The sequence below is a fragment of the Chenopodium quinoa genome, unplaced genomic scaffold (assembly GCF_001683475.1).
Source record: "Chenopodium quinoa cultivar QQ74 unplaced genomic scaffold, ASM168347v1, whole genome shotgun sequence".
NCBI classification, from domain to species: Eukaryota; Viridiplantae; Streptophyta; class Magnoliopsida; order Caryophyllales; family Amaranthaceae; genus Chenopodium; species Chenopodium quinoa.
In genome coordinates this window covers 307,823-332,577 of record NW_018742556.1, presented here as the reverse complement: position 1 = coordinate 332,577, position 24,755 = coordinate 307,823, and the positions used below count along the sequence as shown (strand labels likewise).

At 34.5% G+C, this 24,755-nt stretch overlaps 2 protein-coding genes and 1 long non-coding RNA gene across 3 annotated transcripts; 1 reads left to right on the top strand and 2 right to left on the bottom strand.

Annotated features, from left to right (window-relative positions):
• Positions 1-371: 371 nt before the first annotated feature.
• Positions 372-1,722, bottom strand: LOC110720298. The gene is made up of 3 exons (XM_021899300.1): positions 1,326-1,722; positions 1,025-1,241; positions 372-789 (listed from the first exon to the last, which is right to left on the bottom strand). The coding sequence occupies exons 1-3, from the start codon at positions 1,720-1,722 to the stop codon at positions 372-374; spliced, it is 1,032 nt and encodes a 343-aa protein (XP_021754992.1).
• Positions 1,723-2,692: 970 nt separating this feature from the next.
• LOC110720335 (protein AAR2 homolog) lies at positions 2,693-8,304 on the top strand. The gene is made up of 13 exons (XM_021899346.1): positions 2,693-2,970; positions 3,925-4,007; positions 4,198-4,255; positions 4,341-4,400; positions 4,864-4,993; positions 5,082-5,305; positions 5,385-5,477; positions 5,575-5,646; positions 6,582-6,614; positions 6,811-6,951; positions 7,476-7,532; positions 8,008-8,103; positions 8,196-8,304. The coding sequence occupies exons 1-13, from the start codon at positions 2,875-2,877 to the stop codon at positions 8,223-8,225; spliced, it is 1,173 nt and encodes a 390-aa protein (XP_021755038.1). The 5' UTR covers positions 2,693-2,874; the 3' UTR covers positions 8,226-8,304.
• Positions 8,305-15,081: 6,777 nt separating this feature from the next.
• On the bottom strand, positions 15,082-16,827 carry LOC110720280. Its single transcript, XR_002511302.1, has 3 exons — positions 16,558-16,827; positions 15,828-15,880; positions 15,082-15,159 (listed from the first exon to the last, which is right to left on the bottom strand). It is a non-coding gene; the product is annotated as an uncharacterized LOC110720280 (long non-coding RNA).
• Positions 16,828-24,755: the final 7,928 nt, after the last annotated feature.

The following is a 24,755-nucleotide window of genomic DNA, read 5'->3' as shown; positions in this document are numbered from 1 at the left end:
TGCCTTCCCGGAACGAAACTTGATTGAGTATTCGAAATAAGGTGAGGTAAGACCGGCTTGATACGGTTGACAATAACCTTGGTGATTATTTTGTATGCCACGTTACAAAGTCCAATTGGACGAAATTGAGAAGCCATCTCAGGTTGTTCAACCTTTGGGACTAGAGCAATGAAAGTATGGTTAAGGTCTTCTGCTGATTTCTTTCCCTCTAGGATCGGAAGGACAGCCTCATACACATTATGAGACACCAATTCCCAGTTTTTTAGATAGAATAAAACTTGAAATCCGTCAGGCCCTGTTGCTTTTAGAGCACCCATGTCCTTTATCACCTCATCAATTTCATGCCTCGAGTAATATTTGGTGAGTAACCTCTAGTCAGAATCAGATAACTCAGGGAATATGTCTTGCGGGATGTCCAACAAGTTCTGTTCTCCGTCTTCAGTAAATAAATTAGAGAAGAATTCAACTATGATATTTTGGATTTCACATTTGTCCTGCACCCAAAGACCATCTTTGTTCTTCAATGCTGACACTTTATTTTTCCATCTCCTCACAATTGTACTAAGGTGAAAAAACGTTGTATTTTTATCCCCTTCTTGAAGCCATGTAATTCGTGATTTTTGGTACCATAGCATTTCTTCTCTATCTAAAATTTCATCCAATTCTTTACGGAGTCTAGCTTCCAGCTTTAATAATCCTCTGTCAACCCAAGTTGCTAGTTTCTTTTGAATCCCACCAATTCGAGCAAGAAGTATTTGTTTTTGCTTGAAAATATTCCCAAAGGTATCCCTATTCCAAAGTTGCAAATCAGAAGAGAGTTTAGCAAGAGCCGGGACTAAGGGTCTCTCTTTACACCAGTGCTACGCAACAAATTCACTAAAATTCTCATGTTGTAACCACGCAGCCTGAAAGCGAAAGGGCCTGTGAAGGGACTCCATAGGAACAAAGCCATTCGGGGAAATAAATAAGGGGGCAGTGATCCGATGTAGCAGCAGTTAGGTGTCTCATCGAAGCATTCTCAAACCTCATAGCCCATTGATCATTGCATAAGGCTCTGTCTAATCTACCACTTTGTCTAGTTTCAGGGGTCTTGCCTCTAGCCCACGTATGAGCAGCCCCCGAGAATTCCACTTCAAGCAAGTCCATATTTTCAACCCAAGCATTGAATAAAGTTGATCTTCTATTTGTTTCACTACAAGATTTGTTTCTTTCCGATGGAAAGCGAGTGTCATTGAAATCTCCTGCCACAAGCCACGGTTTGTCATGAGTTTTAGCAAAATTCTCTCACTCATCCCATAATTCCTTTCTTTTTTGAGGATCCGGACTTGCATACACTGCTGTAAAGTACCAAGGTATAGCCCCTACTCGAGAAATTTCCATAGTGATATGTTGGTTATGTTGGAAAATAGGACTTACAGTAACCACATCCTTTCTCCAATATATCCAAATCCCCCCACTAAAACCAACTGCATCAGTTCTAGTATGCCCATCATAGCCAAGAATAGAAGCAATTTTCACAGCTTGCTCCCCTTCCATGTGAGTTTCTACCAAAGCAAGAACATTCGGTTTGTTCACCTTGACCAAATCTTTCAAATTAGTCACAAAATTTCTACTACCCGCGCCTTGCACATTCCAGATCATGCAAGTAATCGGTAGTGAGTCCGGTGCTAAATTTGGGATTGTATCTTCCATAGAAACTGGGATAGAGGGTAAAGAGGTCATATAAGCTTGTATAATGAATCTAAGCAAACTCTTAAATTCATGGGAATCTTCATTGTTGCCACCAACTCCTTTGGGTAGTAGTATTAGAAGTAGTAGTAGTAGTAATAATAATAATAATAATAATAATAATAATGAAATTTGATCTGCTCTGCCCAGAAGGTTAAAAGAATAGGGTCTAATTTTTATTAACAATAACCTTTGACATTAACAATAATTTTTTTTTTATTATTTTATTTTTTGATTTTTTAAAGTGTTAAACCAATTAGAACTGGACACTTGTCAAGTTAATAACGCCACGACACCATTGTTAATGAAATAGTTTAACTTTCGTTCACGGATATGACTGTCAAAGGGTATTGTTGATAAAATATCGTGAGGTGGAGGACACAACTTATAACTTTGAAAAAACATGAGTAAAGCTTAAAAACCAAATAACTTGGGAGGCATAGCTTAGAAAAACCTTCTTTTTTTTTTAAGGGGGCGTTTGGTTCGCAAATTATAGGTATTAGGTATGAGTTTAGAATGACCAAAACCCATACCATATGTTTGCTCGTCAAAAATATGATTTTTAAACCCGTACCTCAAACCCATGAGGTATGGGGTTTAGAAACCTTGGGGGAAGGTGGGTTTGACTTAATCCATTCCCTTAGGTATCAAATATATGAAATTAAGGGGATGATATTTCATTCCAGAACTGAACCAAACACATATTATTAAGTATCAAGTTCTAACCCGATACCACCTTAACCCTATTCCTGATTCCAAACCTATACCACTCTGCGAACCAAACGCCCCCTAAATAAACAATACCATTCTCTCAAAAAAAAAAAGTAGTAGTAGCGCCCCCGGGATCCGGAAAGGGAGAAGGAGCGCGCTCGTCTTTTACTTTTATATAAGGCCCCATATAAATAAATATCTAATACAAGAAAAACGTAAAATAAATAAATAAACAATACCATTAATAACACTGGTCGATTAAAAAGACGGGTGTTCTTGGCTTTTTCATTCTTCCTCTACAATCTACAGTCACAGGAAAATCAAAGAGACTTCCGGACTCGTAAAGCCGAAAACTCCGAAGAACTTAGAACTTATTAAAGCTCCAAGCTTCCAATTTCATAACTACAAAGAAATTAAATTGGGAAATAAAAGAAAATGGAGCAAGAAAAAGCATTAGAACTGGTAAAGCAAGGCTCAACTCTTCTCTTTCTCGATGTTCCTCAGTACACTCTCATTGGCATTGATACCCAGGTCATTTTCTTCATTTCTTTCTTTTTCTCTTCTATTTTCTTGGTTTGTTTTAGAAATTTAAGATTTTTGTTATATTTACATGTGTTGGCATAATTTGTTATTTATAATTTGATTATAAGTTTTGGGGTTTAAATTTCTGGAAGGTTGTTAATGTGGTTTTCCAGAAAAAAGCAATGCTTTTGTTTAATTATATCTCATTTGAGCAATATATGCTTTAATGTTAATGATTATAGTGATGGGGTTGTCTTGTTTTTCAGCTGAATTCGAATTATTAGTTTTTTTTTTTGTTCAAGTATTGATAGTTATGGCAACATGGAACCTTAATTTCTGAGTGACAATCTTAGGAAATATCATAAAATTTTTGATACTTGGCTTGTACCTGAGCTAGTGACCTAGAATTTGAGCAGGAGGTTTGGAAAATTGCAAGGAAAGTCGGAATTTCATTATATAATTGTTAGTTTCTATTGGATTAATACTTAATAGCCAGCTTAATTAGGTTTAGGTTGTTGAGACTTGAGAGTATATTTTCAATAAAAAAAAAAAAAAAAAAAAAAAAAAGAGAGAGAGAGAGAGAGAGAGAGGTTGTTGAGAGGATGATTTTGGAAGTTGATCGTTGTGAGGACTGAATGTGTATTTTCCAAGTGAATTTCGCTTCATAAATCTTGTGTAGCGCATTATATGTTTAATTCTCTCCATCAGATTAATGATAATCTAGATATCTTATTGAAATTGTATTCGCTCTCAGCTTCTTGGCCCCGTACCTTTGCTCAAAAAATTGCTTAGCATGTCATTGTACAATTTATCTAACAAGATGGGGTTATAACTTATAATCTTTTTGTCATGAGTTTGAAAGCTTGCACTTCTTCCTAGTAGGTTTACATTGGACATTGATGACAAGATTTAAATGATTGTAGATATGCAACTTGCTAAAAATATGGGTTTTATTCCCTTCAGGTTTTCTCCGCTGGCCCTGAATTCAAGGGTATTAAGATGATTCCTCCTGGAGTTCATTTTGTATTTTTCAGTTCATCTACCAAGTATGTTTCCCTGCTTATTTCATTTGTTCTTTTCAGAGCTTTTGAGAGTTTATTCGTCTGCTTGTATTCGCTGAATTAATCTTCTATTTAGTGGTACTTTGTACCCTTTAGCTTTACCTTGTTCTGTGTCTGACATTTTGTCTACCAGCTATGTGATTTGATGGTATGGAGTTTTCAATTTTCTGTGCAGAGATGGAAAGGAGTTTTCATCCATCGTTGGCTTTTTTATTGAGACATCCACATCTGAGGTTTGATTGCTTACTAAATACTATGAGCAGCTAATCCATTGGATTCCAGTTGTTTCTTCCATTTCATTTTCTTTGGTTCCAACAGGTTGTTGTTCGTAAATGGAACCTGGAAGAAGAAAGACTGGTGAAAGTTCCAGATGAAGAGGTTAGTACTTGTTAGTTGTAACATTGGTTTGCTAATGGGGGTACCTTAAGGACTTAAGGTCACTCTTACATTGCATCGAAGAATTTCGTAGCTACAATGCTAGCTTCCGGTTGAGGAACTTGATTCCTGTAACCTAGATGGCTTCCTGTCATTCCTTGAACATCTTTGATGTTATCATTTGAGTGAATGAACTTGTACCTAGAAATAGTTATGCTTAGTTCCGCACTCATATTAAAAGTAATTTTTTTTTATTCATGTTAGTGTAATAATCAAGTTCATAACACTCATTTTGGCAAGGACAGCAAATACATGTCGGTTGTTGCTTTATATCTGAAAAGTTCTTGATGCGACAGCTCAATTTGCTTGGACTTGTGTGAGAATTGATTAGTTAATACTCTTGTAGTGTTGTGTGTTAAAGCTTCCAACTATAATAGTCTAACATCCTTTCTCTGCTTCAATATAGGAAGAGAGATATGCTCAGGCTGTGAAACAGTTTGAATTCGATAGGCATCTTGGCCCTTACTCACTGAGTGATTATGGAGATTGGAAACGTTTGTCAAATTACATCACTAAGGATGTCATAGAGCGTATTGGTGAGAACCATCCTATTTTTATGAAGCTTTTCTGAGAATTATTTTAATCTTTGACTGCCTATGATTTCATTCTTGTCCTGTATCACAGAACCAATAGGAGGGGAAATCACAGTGGCATGTGAATCAAGCCTAGTTGGCAACATTCCCAAAACTACCATGGAGATAGCTTTAGCTGAACAATTAAAGAATAGTAAATTCAATAGAGAAGCTGAAACTTCAGATAAGAAAGGATGCTACTATACACCTGTTCCTCGCGTAATCAAGCAGAAAGGAATTTCTGTAGCAGAACTTACCTCTGTGAATCTAGACAAGGTAGTTTTTAGAGAGATGCTTATACTTTTGCCATAAATTTTGGATCCCATTTTTTAACACTTCTGTCTGTGATTTTCAGACTTATATTCTGGAAAGCATTCTTATGAAAGAGTTTGAGGGTGATGAAGACAGACTTCTTGGTGAGCTGCAATTTGCATTAATTGCGTTTCTGGTATGACATAAACTATTACAGTTCATCAAATGAACATGTCAAGTTGCTTTTAATGTCTTTCTGTCTAGTGCCTTAATGACAATTGGATCTTCCACAGATGGGGCAATCACTCGATGGATTTTTACAGTGGAAATCTTTGGTCAGTCTTCTGTTTGGATGTACCCAAGCTGTAAGTGTTCTCATTCACAATTCTCACTGCTTTACATTTTAGGATTTCCTTATCTGACGTCCATAAGTATCTAAATCATATTGCAGTTTGCAAATACTCTCCTTCAGTTTTTGGGTCCTCACGTTAGTTGTGGGTTTTAAACTGTTGTACACTTGTACCTTGTGCATTACCTGTGAGTATTTTTTGGATTTGGGAAGCTTTTTAACAATCATTCCTCATAGCATTACCTCGATGATTTCACAAGGTTCATATATAAGTGCTCTTGTCCTTGTTTAACCATTGATGGGGAATATGTTGGTTGCTTGCTGTTTCATAGTACAAGGAGAGGAAAATCTTAGTCATTTGATTCACTCTAGTATTTGAGCTGGAAAATTACCCTCATCATAAGACTGAGATGTTAAGCAAGAGTCGATGGTTGGTTGCTGTATGTTACTAGAGGTCTTGAATTTGGATTGAAAAATGCCAAAAATCAATAAACGAAGTTAGGTACTGAAGAAAGGGCGGTGGACAAAAGAAGATCCAATTCATCATACTTGGAAGTTGGAAGCAGAACTATAGGGCCCTTTAAGAGTAGCTGGGCTCATCTTTTAATTGGCAGGGTCAAGGGTCAAGTAAAGTATTTTCATCTTACCTTGATATATTTGAATACCTCCAAACTAAATCATGGATGCTCTTCAAGAGCCTAGTATTTTGATATTGTAAGATTTATAATAATGTCATTTAAAGGCTGGAACTTTAGTTGTCAATATGAGATTTCTGACAAATGTGAGGTTAGGTCTCATTTCTAATAAGCTCCAACCCCCCTAAGCACAACGTCTGGTGGGTGTGGGTCATGTGAATTTCCATAGTTTCATTCTGGAGCATACGAAGTGTGCTTGTAATGAAGTTCTGTTCTTGAAAGCGAAATTTATCAATTTTGTTTTTTCTTCTTGCAGCCATTTCATACCAGGAGCCAGCTTTTCATAAAGGTAAAATCTACTACCTAATTGTTTATAAAACTACCCATATATCACTTAAATTTTTCAATAGCCATTGTCCTTTTGGAGATAAATGGCTAGTTGGATTGATGTGCTTTTGGTAGACTGCTACTTAGAGGATGACAGGACATGGTGCACTACTTTTCTCTGTTTCTTTCCTTCCTAATGTTCAGGACACTTCTTGCAGTTCATCAAGTGTGTATATTATCAACTAAAATATGGATTTCAAAGGGGTCATGCAAATAATAGCACAATAGAGAAGGAATCGTCATTATTGCTTGACGATTCATGGTTTACTTCTGATAGTTTTCTGCATCACCTTTCCAAGGTAATTATTTCATCAAATATATATTCATGTATTTAGATAGATTATAGAGATTGACTCTGCTGAAGAACACTGACTTCTTGCTTATGAGGGTTGTGTCCTGGAGTTATTGAGATGAAATATTTTTTCCTCCAGCAATATTTGTTTTATTTATATTCCTGCACCAAATGAATGTCCCTTGCAAGCCTTACAGTGCATCTCCATAATATTTTTTTTTTTTTTTTTTTTGTTTGAAAAGCTGAGGGCTCTTAGTATGTCATAGTTTATCTAGTAGCCTACAATCTGTCCTGTCTCTCTGTTGACCTTGCCCTTTGGTTGTGAAAGTAGATTGCAGCAATTAGGAAATAATTCATTCGTTCAATATAAAGTATTTCTAACCTCCTCAAACCCTTACCCTGAAGAAATAGAATTGTGAAGCAGAATTGCTTCATAGGATCATACTTAGTGACAGATTAATAAAGTTCAGCTGAAATTTAATTGGTCATCTGGTATTGAATCTAGTCATTTTTCTATGCTGATATGTGCAGGAATTTTTTTTGCTGGTTGATGAGGCCTCAGTTGTTGATGGCGATCTTTTAACATGGGTGAGTTCTATATTGACAGTGTTTCTGCAATGCTTTTTTAGCTCTTACGTGACAATGGAAATAATGGAATAACTATGTCTTTCATTTACTTCTTTTTTGTAATCCATCCTCATTATATCTGCATGGAACTATGGAAGTGAAAGAGTACATACGAGGCCTTGGGTCTGTGTGTGGTTTAGTGGGTGTGAGTAGGGGAGGTACTGGGCGAGGGGGACTGGATTGGAGAACGTTATGGTTCTGTTGCACTATTGGAATTATGTACATAATGTTCTAACAATATGAAATTTCCTTAATAGACGTACGTTGTCTAGTATGTGGAACAATTGAAAAATATACTCATGCATTATGCATTTTGAAACCTAAGAATGAGGTCTGCTGTGTTCATGCTTCCCCGTTCCCATATCCAGTTTATTTATTTACACTGATCAATATAATTGATGAAAACCTCTACTTTTTCTCTGGATGACCTCAATAGACCAGAAAACTAAGAGAATTGCTCGAGAACACACTGGGTTGGAAATTCCAGCGGAAAGGTGCAGTGGACGGATTATATTTTGAAGATGATGACGAGGTCAGTATGATTTCTGACCTGTATAGCATAATCCGGTTCTATAAAATTGTATATTTTTCGTTCTCTTCACTTATCTGAATTTACTTTTGCAGTATGCTCCAGTGGTTGAGATGCTGGATTAATTTAACTAGATGAATCAGGTTTCATGGGATGATTTACAAAAATATAGCTTTTAAGAAACTTATTTACGGTTTTGCATTGGAATGAAACTTATTTACGAAAATATAGTCCACGTAGGCTTGGAGATACATTTGGGGTAATTTTTTTCTTTAGAGACAAACCGCTACCTTAAGTAGCGGTTATAGTCCAAAACCGCTACTTGAGGTAGCGGTTTGTCATTACTACTCTAAGTAAAGAGACATTTAATCAATCTATGAAGGGTAAAACCGCTGCCTCAAGTAGCGGTTTTAGTACATAAACCGCTACTTGAGGTAGCGGTTTTACTTTGAAAAATAAAAAAATAAAATAAAAACTTATCCGAGCCTACGTAGACAGTAATTTCGTAATTAAGTTTCATTCCGACGCAAAAGTGTAAATAAGTTTTAAAATAACCATATTTTCGTAAATCATCCGGTTTCATGCACCTTCTTGTCTACAACAGAGAACAGACACGCTGGAAAGGAAGATTAGAAATACAAGGTGGATTGTGTTTTTTTTACAGAATAAGTATGTAACACAGATTCTTGGTTGGATAGTTTTTTTTTTTTTTTTTTTTTTTTTTTTTTTTTTTTTTTTGCGGATAGGTGATTGTACATATCTCTCAACTAGACAAATAACAAAAAATATTACTTCAGTTCAATTTTTGCTTATTGGGCAGCTTTGTCTTCTCTTCATTTTTTTTTTTTTCGTTTTGTTATCCCATCTTTGATACATCATATTTTTAGTTTCTCTCTAATCTCTATGCTAAGTCTTGGTAAGTTTTTTTTTGTTTTTAAGTCTTGGTAAGTTGTACTAGCATGTTTTACACTTTTAGATAAGCATGTTAATGCATTTCATGTTTGAGAAGAATACTTTAAACAAAAAGTGTATAGATCAAAGGATTCTCTTCCATAGTTACCAATGTTTTTACCTTCAACTAAATAGTAAATACGCATTAAAACTCTTAACCAAGAGTTTTTTTTTTTCTTTTCTTTATTTATACGTCAAATAAAATAAGAGGTTTTCCATAACTATATAAAAATAATAATTGTTCAATAGTTAAAAGCTTTTGCCATAGTTCATTGCAAATGTGATCTTCATAAACGTGCCTTAATGATCCACCATGATAATCTTTTACAGACTTTATAATCATCCACCGTTGATACTTTGATCTCTCTAATTTTATTTTGACATTTTGCAGTATTTATCTAATTCACTTTTGATAGTCTCATAATATATTCCCTTCTACTTTAAATAATGAGAAATTATTAATGGTACACCCAAGGTATGGTACACCCAAGGTTTGAGCGTTTATCAATAGTACACCTACTGAATCATTGATTATCAGCTGTACACTCAAGGTTTCACACACTCATCTACAGTAACTACTCCGTTAAACAAACGTTAATTCTAGTTTTTTTTTTGACTTTTTTCGATTTTTTTTAACTTAAAAACCCCCTCCTTTTTTTTCCCTCTTTACTTTCCCTCCTTTATTTTGTATGTGTTGGTATAGGGGGCATTCGAGGATCGTAATGAAAATCAAGAATGACGAAGTGAGGCACAAAGAGATCATTTTAAAGATAGAAAATGTAAATTTTTCTAGTAAATGAATGTATATCTCTTATTTTTCTTTTGTGTTGTCAAAATTACCTATAAACTTCTAGCAAATTTTTTATTGGACAATAATGTATCATGTAAATTTTAATAATCTATGAATGAGTTTCACTTCCTAATGCCATCTATTGTTGGAAATATATCCATTATTTCTTAATCTATACTAATATATTATAAGACGTTCCTAAAAACATTTATACACCACGTAGGCCCCCTCATTTTGCCACGTCGCTTACTCAACTTTTTATAATGCAACATCATCCACTCAGCACCTCAATATGCCACGTCATCCACACAATCAACAATAGTCCATATTGTCTCAATTATATTGAAAAAATATATGGATGAAAAGGTTTGAACACTTGACCTCTTAGAAGAAAGGTTATTGTTTAACCATCTAAACTAATTGTCAATTATATTTTAATCTTGCACAATAAATAATATTATACAATAAAGTATTGAAGATACATACTACATACAAACTATTAGGTGCTCTCAAAAATTAACAGTTGAACAATTATAAAAGTAGTAAACCCGAGCAACGCCCGGGCTACTAACTAATTATATTGTTATAAGATGGTATAATTTGAATATAAATGGAGTATAATTTACATTTATGAATCACAAGATAATTTAATTCTCTTTTCAGCAACAAAATTTGTTATTGCTAAAGTAAAAATGTTTTTAACAACAACTACTATTGTTGCAGAAAACTTCTCAGTATAGAACAAAAAAAGTTTCAGCAACAAAATTTGTTGTTGTTAAAGTAAAAATATTTTTAACAACTATTATTGTTGCGAAAAAATTCTAATCACATATCAGGTAATATTGAAATTTGGCAACAACTACATTTTAGCAATAGAAATATTGTAGCGAAAAATTTATTTTTGGCAACAAAAGTAAGTCGTTGCAAATACCTTTGGTAACGGCGTCATGGATAACAAGTGGAAGTCATTGCAAAAAATGCAAACTTGTTGCCAAAGATATATTTAGCAACAACTTCTTTCGTTGCCAAAAAGCAAATTTAAAGTTGGTGGGTGGGTTAGTTTAAGGGCGTGTTCGGCGCTAGCTTTTGAGTAGCTTTTAGGTAGCTTTTAGTGGTTTGACCAAGTCAAACCACTACTCAACAAAAAATGTGAGTGTTTGGCAAAGTAATGGTTCAAGTAGCTTTTAGTGGTGGAGGTAGCTTTTATTAAAAGCTAGGATTATTAGCTTTTGAAGTTAGAGGTAGCTTTTAAAGTAGCTTTTGAAAATTTAATGTATAGTTTTAAAAATAAAATATTGATTCTTAAATGTAACAGCTAGTCAACCACTACTTTACCGAACAATCATACCTAAATTATCTTTTTTCACAGCTAACAACTATTTTCACAACTCACAGCTACCTCCACAGCTACAGCTACATTTTGCCGAACATGCCCTAAATAAAAAAGGGAAAGTAAAGAGGGAAAAAAAGGAAGGAGTTTTTTAAGTTAAAAAAAATCGAAAAAAGCCAAAAAGAAACTAGGATTAACGTTTGTTTAACGGAGTAATTATCGTTGATTAGTATGTGAAACCTTGGGTGTACCGCTGATAATCAATAGTTAAGTAGGTGTACCATTGATAAATGTTTGAACCTTGGGTGTACCATTGATAATTTCCCTTAAATAATTGAAACAATCAAACTTGACTTACATGTCAATGTATTAATTCGACCTTAAATAAAGTAAGTAATAAAAAGGTTGTATTGTATTGTGAAACTGTATAAAAGTACCTATTTAAGAATATATTTCATAATAAATTTTGTTTTTTTTAAGAAACTAAAAAAAAAAAGATGGTAAAAAGTAGCATGTGAATAGTGAAAAAAAAAAAGGTAAAGCATGTCAATTATTTAGGAATAAAGGGAGCAGTTTCCAAATATCAAATTCTATAAGTATACTTATTGCTAATTAAAAATGGTTTTAATCAAAGTGATAAATTGATATATTGTTTGTTGGTGTCCGATTAAAATAGAACACTTAAATTTTATTTTTTACAAAAAACATAGGGAATTAGCTAAGGGAGTAATTTTCCTTACAATTTTTTAGGGCCTAAAGAGTTTTGAGGTCCACCTTTTAGCCAACCATGTAACATTGATAATAATATCATATGAGATATTATTGTGAAAAGATATATATGATATATTGTAGGAAGTTATGATAATAAGGAATATTAGGATTAGATATTTATATTATTTATGTATATTGTAATGTGACCGAATATTATGAATGGGAAAAATACAGAGAACGATTTTCCCCAATCTTTACATGGTATCAGAGCCTAGGGAGATCTAGGAGAGGATGCAAAACACGAAAGTTCGTGTGAGAGGAGGAGAAAAATATGACGGGTTCGAAAAGAAAGACGCTCTCGTTGTATTGATTGATGAGTTCGAAAAGAATGACGTTCTCATCAAGGGAGAAAATATCTTAAACACGAAAATTCGTGTAAAAGGAGTGATCAATTGCACGCATTATTTATTACTTGCATCCAATACAAAGTTATTGTGATAGTTCACAATACTAATTTTTTTTTTTTAAAAAAAAAACGTGAGTTAATTGACTTGTGTGAGATTTGTGCATGAGAGTTCACAACTTTTGTTTATGACATTGTGAGAATTATTGCGAGAGTTCACATTAATTTTTTATTTTTCTAATATCGTGGAGAAATGGATGATTTTAATGAAGAGGAATAACGTGGCATGCTAATCAAGTTCAAGGGGATTATTTTTGTTATTTTCGCCGGATCGTTTGATGATTACATATTGCCGCTTGATGGTGATATGATGCAGATTTTATTTTATTGTCCAAGTCAGACGTTCGAGAACTACACGTCCGACTTGAGGGAGGGTATTGAGATAGGAATGTATATTGTGATATGATATTATGATAATAATATCATATGAGATATTATTGTGAAAAGATATATATGATATATTATAGGAAGTTAAGATGATAAGGAATATTAGGGTTAGATATTCATATTGTCTTTGTAATGTGGCCGAATATTATGAATGGGAAAATACAATGGAAAAATACAGAGAACTATTTTCCCCAATCTTTAACAAACATTGATATGTGTTTTTTCTATATTGTCGAATACTTATCAAGCTAAGTTTGGTTTAGTGGTAAGGATTGTACTTTTCCCCTTGAGGTTGGGGGTTCAATCTTCAATAAAGACACTTTAAGGGTCAGGATTCCTTACCTTTCCCCCCTTACTCTCAAAGTGTTTGACCCGCAAATATAGGACCAGAAAAACCGTGAGAGTTGAGGTATGGTCAAGGTCTTTCTACTTATCTTTTAAAAATGTCGAAATTACTTGTACTCCGTCGTTCATAAGGTTTTCAAACCAGAAAATAGGCCCACTACTTCACCTTCCTTCTCTAGTCTCGACTCGAAAGGTCTTCCACCTCCTCGGCAAATCGGCTCCAACCCTCCAAGTTTTCCTACTTTCTAATCTCTTTTTGTTTAATTACTTAAGTAAAACTAGTGGAAAAAAGCTCAATTGTAATGAACTATTTGTAACGGGCATATTGATAAATGTTACAATAACAACATTTAAAACGGGAAAAATTAGTGTCCATTTCCAAAAAAAAAAAAAAAAAAAAAAAAAAAAAAAAAAAAAGTAAATTGCGTAGACAAAGGGCTTGTTCACATTTACTGAACTGAGTTGAACTGAACTGAACTGATTGGAACTGTACTAAACTGAACTGAATAGAGCTGAAATGATTTTTTTTTTAAGATAAGGAAATTAGGAGCTAACTGAACTGAACTGACTGGAGCTGAGCTGAAATGAATTGAACTGAACTGGTTGGAGCTGAAGTGAAATGATAGGAGCTGAGTTGAACTGAACTGAACTGAACTGAACTGGTTGGAGCTGAACTGAAATTAAGCTAAAGTGAACAGGCCCAAAGTATTACTTGTACCGGTAGGATAGTACTCGCTACAAAAAAAAAAATAAAAAAAAAAATAAACGGGCACGTATGTTGTCCGTTTTAAATACTACCTCCGTTTCATAAATGAAATTTTGAATTTTGGTACCTCGAAAATGATCCTAATTGAATTTTCGCATCTCTTTAAAGCTTTTTTATTTTTATTTTTATTTTGGTACCCATCAAATGTAAAAAATATAGGTTTTGGTACCTCTATCCATGTTCCGTTAAGTTTTCCGTTAGTGGGACCCGTTATTATTTACTAATTTAATTTATTTTTTTAAAAAAAACTTTTTAAAAAAAAAAAAAAAAAAAACTAACCAGCCACTGCCACCGTTCCCCCTTCCCCGTCAGCCACCCTTCCCCCTCCTCGTCCCGGCTGCCGGTGCCCAAACATTCCCCCGAAGCTAGCGAGCCCACCTCCGATCTCAGCCGCTGAACCACCGCACACTGCCACACAGCTGCCCTCCAATACCACCACCTTTCACCGAAAACAACCCCCTCCTCTGTTCGCCGACCTTCTCTCTCCCCCTGAAACAACCACCCTCCCCTTTTCGCCTCCCCCCGAAACCCTTAAATCCACCTAAATTGAAACAACCCGGAAAAAAAAACCTGTTTAGGGTTTTTAAACCCAGAAAATGAGTGGTTTTCTAGGTTGTTTCAAATGGGTTTTGCAGGGACGTTTCAGGTGGGTTTTGCTGGTGCGTGTTTGATGAGTCTATTATATATATATTTTTATTCCCCGTCCCACAGTCATATTTGTTCTTATTTGAGCTTTACGGAGCTATTTTTATTACTAATATACGTTTTCTAGTGTTTTTTGTAAAGTTGGTATTATTTTGTAGGAATTTGTAGAATTATGATGATTCCCGAGCTTATTGAGCCACTACAAAGATATTGGAGTTTGATCGTATTTTATGACTGTATTTTTATAACCTAAGATCTAGTCAAAAGAATTTGGTTTGGTGATTAAGGGCTCAATTGGTGAAGAAGTCCAAGTTTTACAAGCTATTACTACGGACCAAGTAATGATGAGGTCACAAATCATAAGACAACAAAGGTTAAACCATAGGTGGCTGTAACACCCCCAAATTACTCTCTAATATTTACAATAATAATCCAACTTTAGGGAGTAACATGGGAGTATTACCGCCACGTGATTACGTAAGGCTTAACAGAGTTTTGCAGCGAAAAATAGTACTTAACTTTCATTAATAATAATAGTAATAATAACAGTTTGATACACTTTCAAAATAGCTACATCACTAATACTATGTATACTAAATTAAACTAGGTGACCACCGCCCATCATTCCCAATGCAGCATATAGTTCACGTTGTCCGATCGCCATCACCTATCTACTTATCAAAATGATAAGTAGGGCCAAGCCAAAACAAAACAAATACGTATTAGCCAAAATGCTAATTACATACAATGTTAGACATGTAAAATCAATTTAATTAATTAAACATGCTTTCGAAGAGATTTAACTTTAATAAATCATAATTTATCCAAACCATTCCTGAATAGAAATTCATGTATAAAAACTTGTCAGAAGAACCAATTTCCGAAATAACCAATTTTCCAAATATAATTCCGAATAGGATGGATCAGTCCATATTTTCATAAATCATTTTCCCATCTAAGTGTGCACACCCCCCAAGCTAGTAACTCCTTTACATAGTGCTATCAAGGGGAAAGACTAGGTCATACAAAGTCCATAGTCTTCAACTTACTCCGCGTAGTGGGAGTTAAAAATCCAAAGATCCAAGGAATAAATCCTGATAAATAAACTTTCCAATATCCCATACTCGGGATAAATTAAAACAATAAAATTTCATTCTTGAATATCAATACAACTTTATAATCAACCATAAAATATTTTAACATTTGAGATTAAACGATTAAAACATGCTTCACCGAAATATATTTCACAATTATTTAAACATGGTTCGAAATTACTTAACATGTAAAACACGTTGCATATAAAAGCCATTTTTTAAAAGATCTAGCCACGTGTACGTACCTTGATCCTTGCACACAAGTACAGAACTCCTAATTTCGAACCCGAAATTCCTCCTATAACAAACCAATAATCCTAATCAAATACTTTTCAACCCATAGACACAAGGACTTAGACTATCGACTTTGACTAGTTGTGCATGAACAATTTATTATTATAACCTTTTTATAAAATTAACACTTATATTTATGAAATAATCTTTAACTATCCGTAATAATAATAATAATAATAATTATACTATTAATAATAATAAGAGTGGTATTAGTGATACGTAGGTAAGTAGTAGTATGATAGTAGTAATTGTAGTAGTAGCAACTCAACAGGACCACTACAATACTAACAACAACAACAACAACAATAATAATAATAATAATAATAATAATAATAATAATAATAATAATAATAATAATAATAATAATAAATGGAAAGGTAGTAATAGTAGTACGTGGAATAAGAGTAGTAGTAGTAGTATAAAATAGGAGTACTAGTCATGCTAATAATAATAATAATAATAATAATAAGGTAGTACGTAGGTAGTAGTAGTAGTAGCAAAAATATCAACAGCAACAACTACAATACTTACAACAACAACAACAATGATAATAATAATAGTAATAATAATAATAGTAATAATAATAATAATAACAGTAATAAGAAGAAGAAGAAGAAGAAGAAGAAGAAGAAGAAGAAGAAGCAGTAGTAGTAGTACTAGAGAAAGAAGTATATGGCTTACGGTGCAATACAAGGAAGGAGGGGGGGCTGCTCTTGTGGTGGTCGGTGGCCGTCGACGGTAGGCGGCGGTAATGGTGGAATTTCGGCCAACTCTTGATGAAAGAAGGAAGCTAGAATGAAAGAAGATATAATGAAAGAAAGAAATGAAGAGGAAAGAAGGAGGAGACGGTTTGGAAGGAGATGGATTCATGGCTATTTATAGGAAAATTGGGGGAATGCTTCAACCTTAGTATTAATGAAGAAGGCAAGTGGGTAATTAACTCCCACCTTACTGACATCAAAACAAACATCATTTATATATATATATATATATATATATATATATATATATATATATATATATATATATATATATATATATATATTGAAGTAGATATTTTTGTGTAGTACTAACGTACTATACATATGAGTTGAACTCATATATAAATAGCGAATTTTGTACTTTGTCGTTTGAATCGGGTACAATTTAACGGTTGAAAATTGATTTGGGTACGACAAATTTTGACTTGGCTCGTATAATTAAAATCATCATAAAATATAGATATAAAATTATCATATAAATATTTTGTATGATAAAATATATCAAAAAATCCATATTTAATAATTATTAAACGACTTAAAAATACGGGGTATTACAGTGGCCCAAGTGGAAATGGCCCGAAATCTGCTGGCGTGAAGGAAGCAAGCCCGATCGGGCGACACGATGCCCGATCGGGTGAGAGGTCCTTGCAAATTCTTAGCTACACACTAGTGTAGCTAAGCTAGCTGCAACAGGTTTAAATATGAACATATAGTATATAAAAAATAAACATACGTTTTTTTTCTCTTCCTTATAATTTAACTTTATCTCTCTTCTTCTTTCTTAGCTCTATTAATTTCCTCTCTCTTCTGGTTTATTCTCAATTCAAAATTTCTCTCTCCTCTTTTTTCCCTTTTCTTAAAAGTTTACTTTATTACTTTCCTTCAATCTTTAAACTTCTTTGTCCTACTTTGGATATTCTCCATTCGTCACCACTGAAGCATTCTCCATCGTTATCATCTTCGTCGTGATTATGAATCTTGAGGTGATTTAACTTTTTTTATTATTTTTTTTTGTGTTTATGAATATGCATATGAATGTTACAAAATTGTTGATTTCAATCAATTTTGCAATTGTGATTAAAAATCTATCATGTTATTGATCAATAATTATTGTCTATATGATGAATCAAGATTAGAGTTATAGTGGATATTCAAATTTTTAGAGCTAAAATAATTACAATTGAACTTGTGTATAATTTCTGTAAAAAAAATGAACACGAAGTACTTTAAAATTGAACAAGTTTGTACAAAATGAACATTTAGTAGATAAAAATGAACATTTAGTAGACTAAAAATGAACATATTTTAACGATTTATTTTAGCTTTATTTTTCGTAATTTATTATAGGTTTTTTTAGAAATAACACCACAAAAAAACATAAATTTTGATTATAACACCACAAAAACAAAAACTTTTATTATAACACCACAAAAAAACTCACAAATTTGATTTCACCACCACTTAACGGATTTTTGGATGAAATCCGTTAGTGGGGCCTTTAGAAGACACGTGTCAAGTGTTTATTGGTTTAAATGATTAAATTAATTAAAAAAAAGGAAAAATTAAAAAAAAAAAAAAAAACTAACCCCTAACTGCAACCCAGCCAGCCCCGCCACCGGCACCACCTGCCCAGCTGTCGGAACCTCCTACCCTTACAAAAACCGGCAAACCAGCCAAACTACCACCCCTATAACCGCCTACTCCACCGCTTACCTCTTCCCCCTCCCCGAAAACCCCCCTAAGCCCTTCAAACTACTGCAAAACCACTGCAAAGGCCGACCTAGCGCTACCACCGCGAAAACCTCCCTTTCCTCCACACTTGAAACGTCCAAATCAGCCATGGAAATAGACCTTTCGGGGTTTCCATGGTCGATCTCGACCGTTTGAGGGTGAAGGGTTCCCTTCGTCGGTTTCCATGGTCGATTTTAGGGGTTTTCAATCATTGCTTTTCGACTTTGATGGGTTTTAACGCCAGTTTTGTGTTGGTGGTTGGGGCTGGTGTGTTTCAGGGACGACTCGTGATCGGGTGCTGGAGATTTCGTTGGTGGGGATGGGATGGGGATTGGGGTCACTGGCAGTGGATGTTAGGATCGTCGGTGGTGGTGGTTAGGCTGGGCTAGGGTTTAGTTTTTTTTTTTTTTTTTTTTTTTAAAAAAAAACCAATAGATTATTGACACGTGTACGTGGTGGGTCCCACTAACAGATTTCATCCAAAAATCCGTTAAGTGGTGGTGAAATCAAATTTGTGAGTATTTTTGTGGTGTTATAATAAAAGTTTTTGTTTTTGTGGTGTTATAATCAAAATTTGTGTTTTTTGGTGGTGTTATTTTCTAAAAATTATATACAATGAATTTGAACCTATATGAATATATGAAATCATGTTCATTTTAATATATTAAAATGTTCATAATATTATTTGATGTGTTCATTTTTTTTACGTTTTTTTTATACTAAATTATCATTTATTTAATGTGCTCATATATTTTTACGAAATGTTCATTTTATTTGGTATGGTCTAGCTATTTTATGATTGTATGATAGATGTTCATTTCTAATACTCCCTCCGTTACGAATTACTCACAACAAAGAATATGATTGCGGACTCCTAGGCAAAAGATTGTTAAGTGTAATTAATGAAAAATAAGGGCATGTGTTTAGTATTAATCCAACTCCCCCACAAAAAAAAAAAAAAAAAAAAAAACCAAATCAAACACAACCACTCAGGCAGCACCACGAAACCACCAACACCTACCAGCACAACCACATAACTCCGCGAAACCACCCAGCACCGTACCACCACCACCACCACCACCACTTAGCAGCACCACAAATTCAAACCCACCACCACCACCACCACATAACACCATGAAACCATCCACAAACCCAGAAATTTGAACCCACGAAACCAAACCCACCATCACCACATAGCACCACGAATCCAACCCACGAATTCAAACCCCCCCCCCCACCACCACAGAGCACCACGAGACCACCCACGAATTCAAACCCAAAAATTCGAACCCATGAAACCACCCATGAAATTCAAACCCAACACCACCAAACCCTGAAATTCGTACCCAGAAATTCGACCCACCAAACACACAACGAACCCAAAAAAAGTCAGATCTAGAAAAGGAAGAGAGAGAAAATGAAGGCGTCGTCAAGGAAGAAGACAATGACAGTGATTTCCGGCGATAGTAGCGATTGGTGGTGGTGGTGGTTGTTGCCAATGAAGGTGGTGGTGGTGGTCGTTGCCAATGAAGGTGATGATGAATTTAGATGGGAGGTGATTAAATCAATGTTAGGGTTTAAGTTAATAAGATAAAATCAGTAGTTTAATTAGGGTGTTTAGAAAAGAAAAAAAGTAAGGGTAATGTTGTAATATCACACAAAAAAACTTACCATAAAAGGAAAGAAATAAGTTTGTTGCAAGTAATGTGTACCGGCCATTTTTAGTAATTGTTGCGAGTTATTCATAACGGAGGGAGTATACTAAATGTTCATTTCTTTTTTTGACATGTTCACTTTTTATTACTAAATGTTCGTTTTTTTTACGCGTTCATTAACTGAACATTCCTTTTTTTACATGTTCATTTTTTTTTACTAAATGTTCGTTTTTAAGGTCGTGGTTTAGCAAATATATGATTAGATAATCATGTTCCTTTTTAATAAATAATCATTTTTTTTATAACATGTTCACTTTTTAATATTACATGTTCATTTTTTTACATGTTCATTTTTTATTATTAGATGTTCATTTGTTTAAACTAAATGTTCATTTTATAGAGCGTGGAGTTGATTTAGGCGGGTCGCAAATATATTATCTGGGTTATTTGATTTGGGTCGCGCGTTTGGTTGCAGCTATAATAGCTACATTAGTATGTAGCCAAGACTCATTGAGATGTCCTCCAGCGTTCTTTCTTGCCAATTCGGCTTCGTTGTTTTGCTCCAAATTCACGCAGCCTTGGTTTTGAGTGGGAATTAGAAGTAGTTGACTTGGATTAAAACTCCTATTTCTTTTCTTATTTAAGTAGGAGTAATAGTAGTTTTTCCTAGGTAGTTTTAGATGGTTAGATTGTTTTAGTTTAGATTGTTTTCTTTGTTCGTTTTCCGCAACTCTGTTTTATGTTTTTATTTTACTTCAATTCTTCTCCGATTGCTTTTCTCTAGTTTTCATTATTATTGCTTTTTACCTTCTTTTTATTGTTTTTATCATGCACTTTAATTGCTTTGTTTAGTTTAGATTTAATTATGTGCGAATAGTTTATTTCTAGGGTACTTGGGGGATCCATAATTAATATGAAGGGATAATTTCTTTTAGTTGATTATTGATATTGCATGATAATTTCTTATTGAATTGTTTTAATTCTTTACAATTAGATTATGAATCGAGCAGATGTGCTTTGACTGTAAAAGTATAGCAATATTGAATTGATGAATCGAGCAGATTTTAATTTGATATTAAAGGCTATTTTCAATATGAACTTAGATCTAGTAAATTGCGAGAGCCTGTTAGATCTATGTTGATTAATAAATTGCGAGAGCCAGTTAATCATGTTATGTTTGCAATATTAATTATTAATTATTTTGTTTTATCCCGAAATATTAATTATTGGTGAACCTGTGACCCTAGGCTTTTTATTATTGATTTCTCCCTACTTATTCTCCTTAGTTTAATTCCCCTCACAACAATATTTTGGTTACATGATAATTTAGATTATAATAATTAATTAGGGAAAGAAAAACTTGTTTCCCTGTGGATTCGACCCTACTTCCCTATCTACATTAGTTAGAAGACTTAGGAATTACTTTTGATTAGGTGATACGACTTTAGCTTGTCAGTGTTGTAGGAGGTAATTTTGGTGGTGGTGATGTGATGGAGCGGCAAATTTGAGGTAAATTAGGGAGTTTCGAGTGGTGGTGGCTGGAGTGTGTTCGGTGTCTTTGGTGACTGTGGGCTGCGTGCTTGGCCGCGGCGGCAGGCTGTTGTGGCTAGGCTTTGGCCTGGCCGTGGAGACAGGCTGATATGGTTGGTAGCGCACTTGATATTTGGTGTTTTGGTGGCTGGAAGGTGGTTATCGGGGTTGCCGGCAGCCACACAGGGAAGTGGGAGGGAGGCTAAGGGTGGCTGGGAGGTGAGAGGACTATGGCTAGGCCCCACTTACGGAAACGTTAACCGAACATGAACGGAGGTACCAAAACCTATAATTTTACACTTTGATGGGTACCAAAATAAAATAAAGTTTTAAACGGGTGCGAAAATACAATTAGGTCCATTTTTTAGGTACCAAAATTCAAAATTTTCTTTCATAAAATCTACTACAAACTTGGTTGCACATTCCCCAAGACAAAATTTCTTAAGCAAAGATTAGTAAAAAAAAGACATTTGAGTAATTGGATGAGTGAGAAAATAAACACCACCAACACCCACCTTGTAACCACCCTCTCACCACCATTAATATCTAAAACCCCACCACAACTACCCAAAACCCACCCAACCACCTCGCACCACCACCAATTGAATCCCCACGTCACCGACCACCACCAACGAACCCACCCAACCAACTCGCACGATCACCGACTACCAGCCAACCACCTTACCACCTCCAACTAATCGAAACCCCAATTAACTCGCACGACCACCACCAACTAGCCAACCACCAACGAACCTATCCAACCAACTCGCATGACCACCACCGACCAGCTGACCACCAACAAACCCACCTAACTAACTCGCACGACCACCGTACCACCGACCAACCAACCACCAATGAACCCACCAAACCAACTTGCACGACCATCAACGAACCCACCCAACCAACTTGCACGACCATCAACGAACCCACCCAACCAACTCGCACGACCACCGTACCACCGGCCAACCGACCACCAACGAACCCACCCAACCAACTTGCACGACCACCACCGACCAACCGACCACCAACGACCCGAAACAATCACCTTACCACCTCCAACAAACCGAAACCCCAACAAACCACCACTAATTTAGATTTTAAAAGTGGTGGTGGTGGTGTGGTGGTTGTGAGAGAAGAGATAGAAAAGAGAATAAGGCTGCTGCTACTGGTTGTTGAGAAGGAGGAGAGAGAAAATTTGGTGATGGAAATGGTTGTGAGGGAGGAGAGAGACTGTGGGTTAGGGTTTTAATTATGGATAAATTAATTTGGGTTAAAGAATTAATATGTTGTTTATTGAAGTTAAGTAAAATTTAATAAGGGTATGGTGGAAGGTTATTAAAATCGGGATTCTACTTTGAATCGGAAGGGGCTATCAGAATCGAATCGTGAAATCGAGTCGTATAATCGTAAGATTCTATCGACATGCATAATCAAGACGTCAAATCTAAATTTAATTAGATATATTGAAATTATGAGTTGAAACCTAGAGTAATTATTATTGGTAAATACTAGTTATTTTACCCATTAAGCAATCAATACTTGATAATATATATTTATAAAACTATATAAACATGTTTTAAACTTGTAAGGATTTCGTTAGTTAAGAAAAATATGTAAAATCGGGTAGATAAGTGAATCGAATTGTATGACCTATATGAATCATAAAATCGTAAGATCCGAAGATTTAAATCGGGATTTTAATAACTAATTTCACACAAAAAATTTACTAAAAGAGAAAACTTGTGATTTCTGTTTTGGGAAAATGTTACAAATAACATGAAACGGAGGTAGTAATAAGTTTTTTGTAACGGATATTGCCCGTTACAAATAATAAGCTTTCTGTAACGCCGCGTTATAAATAATAAAGTTAAAGCAATTTGCCTTCTGTATTCGTAACTAAGATAAGATGAGCGTTGCAAATAATTTTGTAAAATCAAACCCTTAACTTTCCCGGTTTCCCCTTTCTCTCTCTGCTCTACTCGGTCCCCTTCTCCATTGAAGTGCAACTCCCTTTCACCATTGAAGCGCAACTCCCTTTCTCCCTCGCTCCTCCCTTTCTGGTGGATCTCTTCTCCTCCTTTCGTGAGTCCACCGCGGTCTCCAGGTGCTGGTAATTTTCTCTCTCCTCTACTCAAATTTCAAATTTCAAATTTTACAATTTCTTCCTTTCATTATTCTCCATGATTGACTATAATCTCACACAATTATTGATAGGGTTTTCCGATTAAGTATGAAAATCCAAAATTGAGATGTTATTTTTCAATTGTTGATTTTAAGGTATTTCCGAATTTCGTTTGTATTTGTTTTATTAATTCCAATATTTTGTTGGAATTTGGCGTGTATATGAAGCTTTTAACAGGTTAATTTTGACTTACTTACTGATTATAAATTTTTGATTTTCTTGGATTATTTTGTTAAATACTGTAAAAGAGTATTGTGGAATTATTCAGAATTTTGATTTTAAAGTTTTTTGTTGTTAAAATCAATTTACTTTCCTAATCGGCATATCAGGTAATTCGCTCATTTATTCTCGACCATATACAACTTTTATTATTTATTCGGGTATGTCTACAATTTAAGTGAGCAAATAGTGTACTAATTGTGATAGACTGATTAAATTGTGTATTGTTCTAGTTTGTGTCCCTTGTATTTTTTTCTATAAAAGTGAGCCAATAATGTTGTATTTGTTTCAATGCTGGTGTTGATTGCTACCCACATTAGTGTCTACATTTTTCTGGGTTAGTGTCATTTTTAGTTGAGATTTCTGTGGGTTTTTCTTCATTTCTTATTTTTCAATGTTTATTTATTTTTATTTTCAAAAAAAAAAAAAAAAAAAAAAATTCTGGGTCATTTTCACCAAATGAAAAAGTTGCAAGTTTGCTGACCTTTTGGTTGTTTGTTGGCTCAAAAGCTTCTGTTCTGGTAAGGAAGAATTACCCCTTTTACTGTTTTTCTCTCTCTCTCTTCTTTTTTTTTTTTTTTTGGTGGATTTGGATTTTGATAGTTGCATTTGTTGGACTATTTGCTTCAAATTGTTAGAGTATAGTCAATGGTTGCCCATTTTGGGTGGGCATGAAGAGAGAGAAAAATAAAAAAAACTTAAAAAATAAAAAAGTTGTACTTTTCGTGAGGTTCATGACCAGGTCATGGCCATGACCATTTGTTAAGTGTGGGCATTTAGTGGTATTTCGCTACTTGTCCA